Here is a 16,257-nt window from a genome sequence, read left to right on the forward strand (position 1 = left end):
GACCAACACTGTGTACAGTGCAGACACCTTAAAATTGTGCTTAAGTGCAGTAATGAAGTATTTGTGCTTTGTTACTCCCCAGGCCTGTTCTTATAGATAATAACAGGAGCATTTAAAGGTGATGCTGCAACAGTCTGAACAGATGACACAGGTTTGACCCCCAATACATGAAGAATAACTGATGACAGGGCTGCACTGAGTGCTTATACCTTCTTCTCCACTGAGCACAAGAATGCATTTAAACACAGCTCAGTGCAAAGCAAACGTCCTCTGGCACGCTGCGCTGCCTGGCCTGAAGTACTCGGGCCTAATTACTGAGTGGAATCAGCTGCACAGAAGGGTGGGCCCTGACATTAAACTTGGTCAGTGAGGTCTTTGTGTGCGAGCAGCAGAACATTGGTAGGTTTTATATGACACTGATGTAAAGACGATCACGTGGGAGGAGCAGGATCTCTGTTATTAGTTCTCCACCGAGGTAAATGTGGAACTTCCTGTACTGCAGCTCCTGGGTTGTTGTGAGGCTGCTACATACCACAGAAAGATTCGTTTTTTGCTGTGTGTTTGAAAGCAAACTGCATCAGATGCCTGGTGGACATCAGTGCACTGCAGGGCTCTTCACACAGGCAGAGGCTTGACAAGAAGCAGGACTGCTGCCCTTTGGAAAGGGAAGAGTTGCGTGTGAAGACAGGAGGGAATTTTTCACAGTGAGATGTGACTGACTGACTCTATTATATCCTCAACCACAGAGCTGTTACAATGAACTCCAGCTTATTTAAGGCAGCTGGTAGAAACCCCCATTTCCCGTCAGGACACTGCAGCATCATAAAAAGGAAATGTACTATACTGCAGTATCTGTGTGCTTATAGTATATATATAGTTGTCCCACCTGAGGTTAGCCTACGGTCGCTAATAATCTGAGCTAGGACGCTGCACAGATGAGCATCATTTATGGAATAAAGAAGGTTTATCTTTTCTTATCTTAAAAACATCTCTTACAGTATCATTATTAAACTTATATAAAACAGTCAATAATGTGATTTATTGAAACCTGTGCAACCACACATGAAAACAGAGTATATGAGACAAAAGCAGCCTATACAGTAGGTGTTTGCTATGCCCAGCCTTCAGCCCAAACTGTCTTAGGAAGCTTTCTTGTAACTGAATTAGGAAAAACTGTGAACTGTGAAAAGTACACACAGGGGCTGCAGTGGACCCTCCTCACTGTTCTTAACACTTAGTTGAACTTCAAGTCTTTGTATGTTCAATTCAATTCAGTTTTATTTATATAGCGCCAAATCACAACAAAAGTCGCCTCAAGGCGCTTCATAGATACAGAGAAAAACCCAACAATCATATGACCCCCTATGAGCAGCATTTGGCGACAGTGGGAAGGAAAAACTCCCTTTTAACAGGAAGAAACCTCCAGCAGAACCAGGCTCAGGGAGGGGCGGGGCCATCTGCTGTGATTGGTTGGGGTGAGAGAAGGAAGACAGGATAAAGACATGCTGTGGAAGAGAGACAGAGATTAATAACAGATATGATTCAATGCAGAGAGGTCTGTTAATACATAGTGAGTGAGAAAGGTGTTATAATTTCGCTGTCCTCTGTGGATGAAAGACCCACAGACTGCCTCCACTGAGCAAACTGACACCACACCACCACCCCTGCAACATAATTTCAGCAGCATATTAATATTAATCTAGCAGACTACAGACCACACCTCCTGATGGACAGTCTGTTGTAATCAAATCCTGGAGATCATAAGAAGATCAAACACGTGGAGGAGCGATTAAACAATCTGCCAGTGGACAGACGACTCTCATAAAGAAAGTAAAGATAAGCCATGGACACGAGTTAATTTGCCCTGACTAAAGAGCCTGTTCGATTGGGCTTTCAGGTAAGAAGATATTGAGCAGGTACTGAAACAGTTTACTCAGGTGAGCAGTTTCAGTATCTGCTGCATATCTTTTAGGACGTAGGACAGCCAGACAGTGTCAGGTGCAAACATGGAGTCACTGCAGTCGGTCGAGTGAGGCAGCCAGAGATGCTGATGTCCCGACAGAAGTACTCACAGAGACAAAAAGGTGGCCACTACAGCTCAGTGTTGGTGTTAGACTGTCAAGAACAATATGGATCGATTGGATTTGCTAATCCCAATGATAAGAAAGACAGTGTCGGATTATGATATTATTTTATGCCATGTTAGACCCCTAATTAAAGATTGTGAATTATTATGTAGTTTTAGTTTGCATTATGCTCCTGAATTAGAAGAAGGTGATAACTATTACATTTGGTAAACTGATTTGCATTACATTAGACTGTTGATTTATTGTGAATGGATGATATTGTTTTGTGATGCATTATACTGCTGAGTTATAAGAAAATATTGTTCACAGAAAGTCATCGCCTTATTTGTCTGGTTAGAAGAGAACAGAGCATACTGCCCCATCTCAGCAGGAGCAGATAAACAGGGAGCCAAGGTCGTAGCTTAGGCGCTGTGTGAGAGAAAGAATGTGAATGTTTAGGCTCTGATGATTAGGTGGGGGCCACTAGAGGCTATAAGAGTTTGATCAAGGCTCCACCATTTTGAGATCTGATGCTGTCTGCTGTATGGTGTCCATCTCCCACGCGTGTGTTCATTAAATCATCGTTTGACTTGACCCGGCCGGACCAGTGTTGTTATTTGGGTTTTCCTCTTGTATCCATCCTCAATATTTGAATCCGTAACAACAGCTTAAGGAAAGAGAGGTAAACAGTAGGGAACACCTGCGCTCTTCTATCCTGCATCAGGTCGTCTAGCAGTGAGGAGGAAGAGGGACTCGTCAGCTCATGTTGAAATAAATAAGTCTGTAAACAGACTATATATTATTGAGTTTATAAAGCACTTAATCAATAAAACACTGAAAAACAAATAAAAACAACAATAAAGTGAAAACAAACAATGACGCTTAGCGAACCATTAGGTCTGAATATGTTTAATCTTTCTACTTACAGGCTCACGAAGCAGTTGTACTCTGTGCAGCCTGCCTCCTCTGAGAGAAATAATGTGAGGCATTAATATTTACTGAGGCTGATAATGACTCCATGTATTTTGCACAGCAGCATGAATAAAGCAGGATAATCACCTCAGCTTTGCAATTCAATTCAATTTTATTTGTAAAGCACCAAAAAACATCAACAGTCGCCTCAAGGCGCTTTATTGTACAGTAGACCCGACAATTATACATACAGAGAAAAACAATCATATGACCCCCTATGAGCAGCACTTTGGCGACAGTGGGAAGGAAAAACTCCCTTTTAACAGGAAGAAACCTCCAGCAGAACCAGGCTCAGGGAGGGGCGGGGCCATCTGCTGTGATTGGTTGAGAGAAGGAAGACAGGATAAAGACATGCTGTGGAAGAGAGACAGAGGTCGTGTCCAAATTCATGGGCTGCTTCCTCCTGAGGCCGCATTTGTAGGCCGATTACGTCACAGCGACGCGCCGAAGGCTGTCCAAATTCGTAGACTCCTCCGAATGCAGCCGACAAATGCGTCCTCCTTTTCCCTGAATTTGAAGGATGGGTCGGGTGTGTCCTTCGTGGCCTACCATATCCCAGAATTCATAGCGCGGCCCAGCCAAACTCCAGTTTCCAACAATGGCGGCCGCTACTAAGTTTTAAAATTACTCTTACTAATCTTTCTGGGTCACAAAATAACTTTTAACATATTTTCAGGTGAGAAAGTAGCTGTGTAAACATCAAATATCTGCTCGGTTTATCAAGATATCACATATTTGCAAAAGTGCTTCAACGTTTTCAGAGACGTCTGTTACCCACCAGCTCGATAGCTCGCCGGGAGCTCGAGGGTCACTGAAGCCGCCGAGAACGATACAACTCCCGGCACATCATGTTCAGATCACCGCGGAGTTTCGCTGCTCGGGTTAAACGTAATATATAAGTCACTTAGACAACCTAAAAATGTTATTGTTGGGCTTTTTTCAGTGTTTTGTTTGTTCGTGAGTAAATCAGTTTGGCTGAGATTAAAGTTATTAGATTAGATTATATAAAACTTTATTAATCCCTCGGGTGGTTTTCACACAGCTGAATAAACGTCAAACAGAAAACTGATTAAACAGAAGAGTGAGACGGTCGAGAATTTACGCCAGTGTCCTGTTATATTTTAGATAGCAAGGAGCAGACTGATAGGTTTGTAGCGTAAACCTATTCGCTGGAACGTTAAGGACAATTTACTACACAGCCAAACAAGACACGAAGTAGGCAAAGATCTTCATGTTTCTCGTGCACGGGAGAGAACCGGACAAACGCCGTTCCTTCGCTTGACCCCAGTTGCTCTCGTCTGCTCCCCCGTAACACTGCTCTTTTATTGAGGTTACATGAATATGCATAGGTTCATTAACATACGCCGCCTATATACAAACAAAGAGTACCTTGCCTGTGTGTGTGTGTGTGTGTGTGGTCAGAGTGTGACCCCATAAATGACTTCCCTAAACCTACTGGTCTGGAAAGTCTAGCACTTAGCCTAAAACAGATATAACTACGTTAATCCTACCATAAAACAATAAAACAAAGTACGACCTCTTCCCATGCTCCCAGGATGTAGGTGCGGATTCCAGAACACTCTGGAATGCACACCAAGCCTTTGCAGACTATTAAGGATCACACATCCTATCACTACACAATTATTTAAACACCTCTAAGCATATATAAGTAGATATTTCTAAGCATAAATGACAATCAACAATACAAAACCTAACACAGACGGCTGAGTTTATTAAACTCCACCCACACAGCGGTGACGCTAATCAGAAGGCTGGACCGTCCAATTTCACAGCCGTTTACTTCCGGCCTACCCGACCTTCTGAGGACCCACGTAGACCGAGAGGGCCGGGTCCTCAGGAGGATGCAGCCCATGAATTTGGACACGACCATAGATTAATAACAGATATGATTCAGTGCAGAGAGGTCTGTTAACACAAACTGCAGAGCTCAGTTTTAAAAATTCCAATGATGGGATTGTTTTGGTGTAAAGAACTTCATATTTACTTTTAGTTGTGTATTTACTTTCTTTTTCAGGAGGTCTGTTTGAAACAGGGCTGTATGACTCACTGTTGTACCTGACCATACATGCTGCAGGTGATTTGTCAGTCTGGGATTTCCTCGGCTGGATTATGTAATATGCATCAAGACATTACTGGTCAGACTTTGCCAGATGGATCATGTCCTGTTTCAGTCTTTTTCCCCAATTTCGTAACAACGTGACTTCCACATACGGTTCATGTGCTGTTGTTAGTTTTTAGACCTGACATTTATTTCCTGCACCGCTGCAGCCCGTCACACTGAAGTGGCAGTATGTGGACTTTTGCATTTTGAGTTCATCTATAATTTGTTTAACTGAAAGAAAACCCCCTAAAGAAACACCACGCACTGTTAGAGTGTGTGTAATATTTCAGTGTGCTTTATGTTGGTGAGTAAAAGTATCATTAGATAAGAGGATGAAGGATCGTACAGCTGTAGAGCGGGGTTAGGATAACTAATGTATTACGATGATGATGATAATAATGATGATGGTAACAACAGCAAAATCATAAATGATCCAACATTTGGTTAACATTTGTTTTTAGATGGCACGAAGCTTATAATCATACTGATGAAAGAGGGAGCGTCTGCAGTGTGCAGATCTCTTCTCAGGCGCTTCAATCCCCCCTCACATCTTGCATCACGTGACCTCAGTCGGTCACATGATCAAGTGAGGCAAGAGCTCCCGATGGTTTCACCCAAAACCTCTGCTGATGATGAATCACGCCTTTTCTATGTGACAAGGCACATGATCAGTAGTGGGTCAGTGACCCTAGTGGGAGGACAACCCCCAGACATAAACTCATAAATCCTGAGGAACTAACACTCAGGAAGTCAAAGTCTGGCTCCTTGGAAACAAAATACTTTTATTTAAATCAGCAGTGGATCATTTTGCAGAATAACATCACACGTATAAACTATTTTAGCACCAGCGGTCATCACTTTCTTTAACCTCCTGCTTTAAAAGCATTAAATCAAGTTCAGTGAACTCAGTTTGTGCAGAGACTGAAGTTAAATCCTGTTACATGAAACTAACAGCAGCAGACGCAAAGATAAAGATAAAGCCTACAGAGACTGATGTGGATACTAACCTTTGTCAGTATTCTTCAGTATTATTAAAGAAATAATCAGCACTCGCTTTTACTTCTCTTAAAAGGCTCACATCTGCAGGACTTACAAAATGAGACCTTGCATGAATCCTTTGTTGCCTGTGGAGTGAGGTTGTGAAGGATGCAGGGGATTTTCCAGAAGGACGTGAATCTTACGCTTGTTCCTGTGTGACTCGCCTCGATGAAGTGAACAGTGATAACAATCGTTTAGAAATGGAGTCCACTAATCATTGATGTCAGCAAACAACCACCTCTCAGCTGAGCGCAGAGTCAAACATAAACAAGAACAAACGTATTTGTCCCAGCGACAGCGCCTGTTAGCTCGCACAGCTATGCTCAGACGTTACAATCATCATGTTGTGGTAACTTTCAGTTTCTCTGAACTGTTTGTTTGTCAGGGTGAGGTGATATTACAGCATACACTGATAATAACGTTTGGGTATAAAAGGTTGAATTTATATAAGGAGCTCTCTAATCTACCACGGTCAAAGTGTATGTGTATTTGAGTAAATGTTCCTTAGCACGTCCCTCACTCACATGTTTTTGGTACCATTAACATGTTTAGCATACTGTGACGGCTCTTCTTGACAAAACTGGTACTGGTTGGTTTCCAACCAGGTTAACACGTCCCAAACTAATTTTGTTATGTGTTTGGTGTCATTGTCCTGCTGGAACATCTAATCAGAGATGGGCAGTAATGCGTTACTTGTAACGAGTAAAGTAAGGGATTACTATCGCAAAAACAGTAATTAGATTACCGTTACTTTCCCGTAGGAACGCTGCGTTACTGCGTTACTAAAATTTTTTTTGCGAGAATGTCTCATGACAGTGACGTAAGCGAGTGCGACGTTCGTGACAACAGCTGTGTGCAGATCAACAATGGATCATATATCGAGTGCAGAGAGAGTATGAGCGTGCAGCGTTTAAAGCGTGGAAGTACTGACCTTACTTTGAGTTTGATTCCATAAAAAGTGACAAAAACATTAGTGTCCGTTGTGCGTGGGAAGAAAACTTCTTTTTACAGCGAAAAAACCCCCTAAACTTCCAAACAAGCACCGAGTAGCTACGACGTAATGGGAAACTCACAGAGAAACTCGCGGATTCTTCCACTGACCGCTGCACACCTGCACCAGGGTAAACCTCCGCCTACCCCACTCCTGCTTTACAGGTGAAAATAGAGCAACAGGACCGCTAGTCTTTGACTTTATTTATTTTCTGCTGTGTTTTACTTGCATCTATTTGAAAGACTGAGTGTAAACACACAAAATATTTTATTTTATGTGCTGGAATGTGCAGAAAATAGGTTTAAATGTTAAACTAATTTCTTCCAGTCAGAGAATGTTGCATATAATTAAATGTTTGCTTGATGCATAAAGTTAAAAGATTAAAACTAATAAAACAAGTTTTAAAAAGAGACTTTTCCATTTGATTACATTTTGTATGATGATTATGTAGAAAAAGTAGAATTGGGCTGAAAGATCTATCACTTTATCACCTATTCAGGTTGTAAATCGTGTTTTTAAAAAGTAACTAAGTAACTAAGTAATTAATTACTTTTGAAAATAAGTAATCAGTAAAGTAAGGGGATTACTTTTTGGGGGAAGTAATCGGTAATTAGTTACTGATTACTTTTTTCAAGTAACTTGACCAACACTGCTGAGGACCACAAAGGCAGCCTGCAGTAAGGGTCATCACTCCTCCGTGAGTGCAGACCAAAGGCAGCACAGCGGAGCCCTCTCGTCTCCTCGCTGTCAGGGTTTGACTTTGTTTAGTCTTCCTTTCAGTTGTCACCTGTTTGTTTTTTGTGTTAGGAATTTTCTCAGGACTGAATTGGAATTTATATAATGTGGCTCTGACATATCTGCCTGACATCTCATTGCTTCTTCGCAGCACATCAGTGACTCACTAATAAGGCAGGTGTAGTTGATCCGGTGTGGTGGAGATGCTGATGATTAGCCTGTCACGAGCAGGTTGTTACTTTAACAGCGCTGAAAGTGATGCACATCATCAGAAATCATGTATTCTCTTCCAAAGGCATGTTTCAGCAGTAACGCACTCACACGTCATCTGTTTATAGTCTGATCCTCTGCTGCACTTACAGCTACAAACTCATTACAACTGCACCTGAATTCTCGAGACTTTATATAACAGCAGTCTGTCAGCACATGAGCGTGACTCACAGCCTGTTTCCTCTGTCGGCATGGAAACCACTAATGTAAACATGGCTGACAATCACACGCTGCATGTTTCATGGGCCATTCAGTCAAAGCAGTTCAGTTTCCCACCAGCAGACACAAGTATTCCCATAACTCTGATGTTACTATCAGCTCTGAATGCCTCTCACATGTTACAGATCTACAACACAATGTAACTAAGTAACATCCCACAGTCAGCTCAACAGGTGTGATATCAGAAAGAGAAGATAGAAACATGGACTCTGATCGTAACATGTTTGTGTTATTCAGTCTAAGCTGAGTTATAGTCGTTGCCATCCTGCTGATTTTCTATTGGATGTGACAGCAGATCTTACTAAGGAGCAGTGTGTCAGCAGCAGTGTTGGTCAAGTTACTTGAAAAAAGTAATCAGTAACTAATTACCGATTACTTCCCCCAAAAAGTAATCCCCTTACTTTACTGATTACTTATTTTCAAAAGTAATTAATTACTTAGTTACTTAGTTACTTTTTAAAAACACGATTTACAACCTGAATAGGTGATAAAGTGATAGATCTTTCAGCCCAATTCTACTTTTTCTACATAATCATCATACAAAATGTAATCAAATGGAAAAGTCTCTTTTTAAAACTTGTTTTATTAGTTTTAATCTTTTAACTTTATGCATCAAGCAAACATTTAATTATCTGCAACATTCACTGACTGGAAGAAATTAGTTTAACATTTAAACCTATTTTCTGCACATTCCAGCACATAAAATAAAATATTTTGTGTGTTTACACTCAGTCTTTCAAATAGATGCAAGTAAAACACAGCAGAAAATAAATAAAGTCAAAGACTAGCGGTCCTGTTGCTCTATTTTCACCTGTAAAGCAGGAGTGGGGTAGGCGGAGGTTTACCCTGGTGCAGGTGTGCAGCGGTCAGTGGAAGAATCCGCGAGTTTCTCTGTGAGTTTCCCATTACGTCGTAGCTACTCGGTGCTTGTTTGGAAGTTTAGGGGTTTTTTCACTGTAAAAAGAAGTTTTCTTCCCACGCACAACGGACACTAATGTTTTTGTCACTTTTTATGGAATCAAACTCAAAGTAAGGTCAGTACTTCCACGCTTTAAACGCTGCACGCTCATACTCTCTCTGCACTCGATATATGATCCATTGTTGATCTGCACACAGCTGTTGTCACGAACGTCGCACTCGCTTACGTCACTGTCATGAGACATTCTCGCAAAAAATCACGGTTTTAGTAACGCAGTAACGCAGCGTTCCTACGGGAAAGTAACGGTAATCTAATTATCGTTTTTGCAACAGTAATCCCTTACTTTACTCGTTACTTGAAAAAAGTAATCGGATTACAGTAACGCGTTACTGCCCATCTCTGGTGTGGCATTTGTGTTTTGCTTGGTTCTGTTTATGCTGCTCTCTCAGCTCAGTCCCTGTTGATGTTTCCCATCTCTACTGAGACGTTACAGTTATAGAAACTTTATATTTGTGTTTTTTTATTGTAAAAAAGAAAACACAAACAAGTAAACAGGTACAATGTTTCATTAGCAACAGTAACAGCATATAGGTTCCACATAAAAGTGTGATATGACTAACACTATCAACAACGCTTATGTTAATTTATTTGGTCTGGTACCTTTACTCAGATGTTATGGAAAGATATCACAAGTTTCATCTCTAACAGCATCTTATCAACATCTGTACGTGTTTACCAAAACGTGTTATTTGGTTATACTGACTTTAGTGAGAAAGACTCATTAATCGTATTTTAATCAAACACCACATCTATAAAAGTTTTCCCCTTTCAGGAGAGAAACACAACTTTATGTGACTACAATTTGTTCATCTCCCAACATGAAAGCATTAAAAACCATGAAAATTTCATCATGGGCAGAAACCCCCTTTTCCCCCCTGACTTTGCCCCTATATGTTACACATTTCACTGTCTATCCCTTTTTTTACTGCCTAGCCTGACCTGTCTCCCCAATGTATGTTTGTATATTGTATGTATTGTCTGTATGGGCGACTGGGTCTGTCATCTCAGCTGCAGGCGACTGACAAACAAAGCTTATCCTTATTTGTCATCCTCTTTATTTGATTTCTCTCTGTCGCCTCTCTCTGTCCTATTTGTTTAATTATACTGTTCCACTGTATTATAATTTACGACGTGTTCTTTGTGTATTATGTTTGCTGTTAAAGTTTCTGTTGAAATAAAGTTGGAGGGAAAAAAACGGTACGTCATCCACGCGACGTATAATGCGTGCGACGGGCCAAAGTACCCAGAGGCCTCGCGCGTGTGACGTATAATTCAGTCGCCGGGCTGCGAAGACTTTCGGGTCAGCTCGGAGGGTTTGTGCAGCAGGTTATCATGGCCCTGAGGACGGTTCGGCTGCTTGTCCCGACGAGAGCAGCTGCTTTCAGAGTAGTGACCGCGGCGCAGAAGGTAAGGACCCGCGGTGTGCCGGGTTTCTTTCCCGCTTCGCTCCACTCTGATTCACAAGGGCAAGCTAGCTTAGCTAGCTTAGCTTAGCCGCCACCATCACCGCCCTTCAGTCACAGGCTTGGTCTTAATGTTGACAGCTTGAAGTTTAACAACATCGCTCCTCCAGCTCTAACACAAGCTGAACAGTTTCAAACGGAATGACTGTTAAAATAACAGCTCGTCTAAATAAACGAGTGCGTATTAGCCGATGTTATGGATGCTAATATATGTTGTTTTGTTCCTGCCAGTTGTTGAGGCTGAGTGCAGATGTTTCAGCTCCGGTTATAGACATGTCATTGTCTCTGGTTATTGATTGGTTAATCTTGTAGTGCAGGGATGAACACGTTAGTGTTTAAGTGCGTTTAGTTGCAGATAGAATATAAAACATCCGTCACTTTGAACTCAGCACATGCAGGAGGTGGATGCTGCTGCACCAGTTTAGAAGAATCTGAATACGTGGAGATTAAGCTGTGTAAAGATGGCTTAAGTGTGTGTGCTTATATCAGTTGAATAAACACATTGTGTTTATGTAAAAGTTTGTGATGGCTGAATTAAAGATGACTCGTCTGGGTTTTAGAAATGCACCTGCCAGCACTGACTAACTAAATGCAATATAACAGGAAAAATATACATTTACTGAATGATTAATCCTGTAATTGTTATTAATAAGACAATAAATGACAGCATTTATTTGCACTTGTGTCCTTTCTGCTGTGACAGCCTTTAATGGTCACTGACTTCTCGCCGTTTTCCCCGTGAGTGCAGATACATCACATGTTGAGCGCTGCTGACCACAGACAAGTGAAATATTAACTGAGATGATGACAACATGTTGTGTTAATGCAAGTTGAGTTAAAAACGTCCCAGCAGCTGTTAGCAGCCCACAGCAGTAATGTTGTTGTTTTCTGCTCCTGACACCTGGTGGAATAAAGACAGAACAACATTGAACTGATCAACTCATTGATCGCACGTTACTACACCTCATCCAGTTTTTAGAGTCAGGTTTGCGCTACAGTCGTGTGAACATTGAGGGGTGGGGATGGGGGCGGGGTCATGTCAGTGTTAGTTACTGCAAAATTAGATGCATGTTTGGTTATATCAGGGTCCTTTAAAATGCTTTAATTAAAATATAATATTGACATATTAAAGCATTTTTGTAACATTTATTTTTGTTGTATTCTTTCATTTTGTGTAGACACTGACTGACTCACACAAGCCGATGTGTAGAATAATGGTTATGGCTAAAACGATGAGTTTAATGACTGGATGGATGGTTGTGTTCACAGTAACAAACTCAGTGGTTGTTGAATGCAGCGTGAGGCACAAACCCATCTTATCATTTAGAGGTTTATTCATTGATTGTTGATGATCCAGGCCAGCGTTCATACAAGCTCGGTGAGGAGCCTGCGATATGGCTGGTGGGCCTACGCTCTGGGGGAGAGGACCACGCCACGGTTAAAGCAGTACAGCAAAATCATCTCTGTGGATGGCAACCTGGCCTCGGGGAAAGGAGCGCTGGCCCAGAAGTTGGCCGACAAACTGGGTAATTATCTAATCACGGGGATTCTTTCCCACCACAGCGATACGCAGCTGCAGACTGAGTGGGTGCATGGTGCTTGGAGTTCATGCTGCAGACTTGTTTGTGCACAGGGATGCTGTACATGCCTGAGCCTGACACTTTCTACCTGGACAAGATGACCGGGGAGAAGGAGCCGCTGCCCGTCGACTTTAATGGGATGTGCAGCCTGGAGAAGTTCTACACAGACCCCAAAGCTGCAGATGGAAACAGCTACAGGCTGCAGCTGTGGATGTACAACATGAGGCTGCTCCAGTACTCCGATGCCATCGAGCACCTGCTCACCACAGGTATCTCTGACTCAGCGTGGTCGATGCGTCCGTACGGCAGCGATCTTCATCCTGGGCTTCTGTTTTTTAGGTCAGGGAGTGGTCCTGGAGCGCTCCCCCTTCAGTGACGTGGTCTTCCTGGAGGCCATGTTCAAACAGGGCTACATTAGGAAGGAGTGTAAGTGCTTCTGCATCACTAACAGCAGGGGGGGCGAGTATTACAACACATACAGATAATCTGCAGCGTCTCCCCACTTTTCACCTGATGCTGATGATGTGTGCGACTGTGGCTTTGCAGGTGTGCAGCACTACAACGAGATCAAAAACATTAGCATCTGTGAGTTCCTGCCTCCACACCTCGTCATCTACGTGGACCTGCCAGCTGAGGAGGTGCAGAAGAAGCTGAAGCAGAGCGCCAAGGTAGAGGCGCATGTTCTGTTAACCCTTTAAGCGATTGGAGCGGGCACGCTCTGTTTTGCGTAACTATTTTTAAATCCCGGTAGCTCTGCAACCACGTGAGCTAGCACAATCATTTTTTTTGCATATGAAACTGGAGGAGTTGTACTTACATCTTATGCCATCAGCTTGTCCTCGGTCACAGTTTCCTTCCACATATAGTTTTGCAAAAACTGCATAAAAAGCAACAAAAACATAATATTCCAGAAACACACTTTGCTGATCCGATCAGCTGTTTGTAACACTTCCTACATTGGAATAGACGTCAGAGCGAACTTTCGCATGTCCGCCATGACCTGCCCAAAACCTGATGTGACGTCATTTTCGCGTAAATGTCGTTTTTTTTACCATCAGGGCCTCATGAGCCTATACTGGTGTTTTTAAAAGTTATGTTTGACTTTATGACTTTCTGTGTGGTTTCTGGGATGCTTAGGGCTCATATTGCACTGCTGGAAATAGTTTATTTTGATGCATATGCTGCTTTTTTGCAAATTTGCATTATAATATTTATTTTTGTTTTTCCTGCAGTGTATAAAAATTGGTGTATTTCAAAAATAAAACTATGAAGACACTTAAAATAAATTTCCTGTGGTGGGAAACTATTTTGTGCAACTTTTTTGTATTTACAGTTTTGAGGGATAAGCCTCTTAAATTTCTCTAACTAGAAATATATGTTAAAAAAACAAAAACAATTTTAAATTTTTTTGTAGTTTATTGCACTTTTTTGCAATTTATGTAATTACTATGCACTTAATGCAGACATATTATTAAAATCTGGGCTGTAATGGTTGTATTGATGTATAGCAACTTGAAATGCTCCCAAAAATGGCTCCACAGCATGTAAACATATAATATAAGCTCTGGCAGACTTGGTTCTATGGTAGGTCTTAAAGGGTTAAACCACGTCTCGCCTCAGTGTTTCATTAGAACAGCAGAAAATAAAAATAAAACCTCCTCATAGTATTGATCATATGTTATGTTTTAAATGTGTTTGTTCTCAGTCCTACCTTCAAAATGTTCCTCTGCCATATCTGAAGAGCATCGAGGATGGCTACAAGAAGACGTTTCTCCCCAAAATCAGGTCAGATTGTTACAGATGCTGTTAGATATCTGACCAGTCTTTATATAAGGATGGATAATGGCTTCAAGGCTAACTGCATAGCGCCGAGTGTTTCTTTGACAGGCGTAGTCTTCTGACTAAAACATCATTTAGACATTAAATTCTGTCGTGTTGGTTGAATAATTACCTTAAAAGCACTTTTCCCTTTCAGTGAGACGTCAGAGCTGCTGGCTTATGATGCAACCCAGGCTCAAGATGTTGAAAGGGTAAGATTAAACTGCAGCTCTTCACCTGCAAACAAACACAGTGGCTGACGCCTCGCACGCTGTCCACAGGTGGCAGAAGATATTGAATATTTGAAGTTTGAAAAGGGGCCGTGGGCGGAGCAGGATGACGTCAGCTACCACCACATCAGGATGCTGTGAGTTTTAGGATGGATTTTACACACCGTTTCAACTTGCATGCAAACGTGAGCTTTCTACTCTTTTCTGCATTTCACAGTGTGGAAGATAAACAGAGGGTGGCAACCCTGACACACATACCCAGGTTCCTGCCAGAGATAACCATCGGCGCACACGACTACGATCAAAAATACTACGCCTATAAGTCGGTATGTACGCATGTCACGTTAGCTGTGTGGAACCGCACTGAGCTGGAGCTTTGACATCTGTAGAGAGATCACTGAGATCAGAGTCATCACAGATTAGTAGATGCAGCCGTGGCCTCAGTGTGAGTCCTCTACGTCTCCTCCTCGTCTGACAGCATCTTTAGTCTCCGTGTGCAGGACGGCGTCTGACCTGACCTCGTTGTCGAGCACTTTATCACAGCTCGTGTAACCACATCGAGGCTGCTGTATAAATCCTCCTCGTTCATGCCGAACTCGCTAAGCTCTCCGGTGCGGCGCTGTTGACACGATGCAGCTCATTTCCTTCTGCTGAGTTATCGACCCGCTCGTAGTGACTCGATGGCAAATGCCAGATGTGGAATATTCTACGAGGTTGTTTGTATCATCGGTCTTGTGGGGAAACGTTTGGGTCTGACCTTTTCTCTTTATTGACTGGTGACGTATTCGCCTCCCACTGCTGCAGGAATCGGGCTAACGCTGCAGCGCGCTGCAACCTGACATTTTGTTGTGAGCCCAGATCTTAGAGCAGAGAATGAGGAGGGGGACACATACTGGAATAACCTCCGGTTTACAAACGAAGCCTCGGGAGGGCATTTGAGGAAACGCTTGACACAACTATCATCATCATCATCATCATCATCATCATCATCATCATCATCAGCACTGGTTAAATGCTCTCCTCTTTGTTCTTGTAGATCCCTGGGAAGAAGTACGCCCGTGGATATAACGCTGATGTTGGAGATAAATACATCTGGCTGAAGTGAACTTTCCACTCTCATCATCGAATCAGCCCACTGAACTCACTGTCTTCTAATGTACATCCCAAAATATGTATTAAAATAGATTCTGACTGAGCGTCCTGTCTCTGAAGGTGTTTGCTGTGTGTTTTACTCAGCAGCACTTTATATTCATGCTGCTGTTCAGTGGTGTGAGCAGCAGGAGGCGCTTGTGAGCTCTCAATAAACAACAGTTAATGGAGTGTAGGTACTGAATTATTCACTGGCGCAGGCTAACATTAAAGAAACAGTACCAGCGTCCAAACTGAGGAGGACGGCGTTCCTGCCTCTGAATCTGGGGCGATGGCAAGTGAGCAAAAAACTGAACAATGAAACTGTTTTCATTGTTTCATTGTTTCAGATCTCAAAATGATGAAGAAACTGTATTTTTGAGACTATTTCCTTAAAAGGAAATAGATTTAAATTCAATTTAAATTCAAAAACTGTTCATCAAAACAAACATAAAACATACCTCCCACAAAATGAGCCGTCTCAGGCTGCTTCCCCTCTCCAGTGACCTCTCCAGTGACCTCTCCTACGCCCCCAGTACATGTACTGGGTTTGCTTTACTGTGTAAATGTTGCAGTCTTAGTCAAAGGTGGTTTAATGTCTATAATCCAACACCTTTAAGAATAGTTTTCTTAATTTGATAAAGTC

The 16,257-nt window shown here is 42.2% G+C and overlaps 1 protein-coding gene across 1 annotated transcript; it reads left to right on the plus strand.

Moving 5' to 3' along the window:
* The first annotated feature begins 10,639 nt into the window (after positions 1-10,639).
* ndufa10 (NADH:ubiquinone oxidoreductase subunit A10) lies at positions 10,640-15,679 on the plus strand. Its single transcript, XM_085136243.1, has 10 exons — positions 10,640-10,799; positions 12,213-12,381; positions 12,489-12,704; positions 12,775-12,861; positions 12,982-13,103; positions 14,141-14,220; positions 14,411-14,465; positions 14,535-14,620; positions 14,701-14,809; positions 15,520-15,679. Exons 1-10 carry the CDS (start codon positions 10,725-10,727, stop codon positions 15,586-15,588), a joined length of 1,068 nt encoding a protein of 355 aa, XP_084992369.1. The 5' UTR covers positions 10,640-10,724; the 3' UTR covers positions 15,589-15,679.
* The last annotated feature ends 578 nt before the right edge of the window (positions 15,680-16,257 follow it).

Source organism: Neolamprologus multifasciatus, chromosome 16 (assembly GCF_963576455.1).
Source record: "Neolamprologus multifasciatus chromosome 16, fNeoMul1.2, whole genome shotgun sequence".
NCBI classification, from domain to species: Eukaryota; Metazoa; Chordata; class Actinopteri; order Cichliformes; family Cichlidae; genus Neolamprologus; species Neolamprologus multifasciatus.

Excerpts from the sequence above, each read along its gene's own strand:
- ndufa10 (XM_085136243.1), top strand. The coding sequence starts at position 10,725 with ATGGCCCTGAGGACGGTTCGGCTGCTTGTCCCGACGAGAGCAGCTGCT. Across the intron at positions 14,221-14,410 it reads ACGTTTCTCCCCAAAATCAG|TGAGACGTCAGAGCTGCTGG; the intron begins GTCAGATTGTTA and ends TTTCCCTTTCAG. Across the intron at positions 14,621-14,700 it reads TACCACCACATCAGGATGCT|TGTGGAAGATAAACAGAGGG; the intron begins GTGAGTTTTAGG and ends TGCATTTCACAG.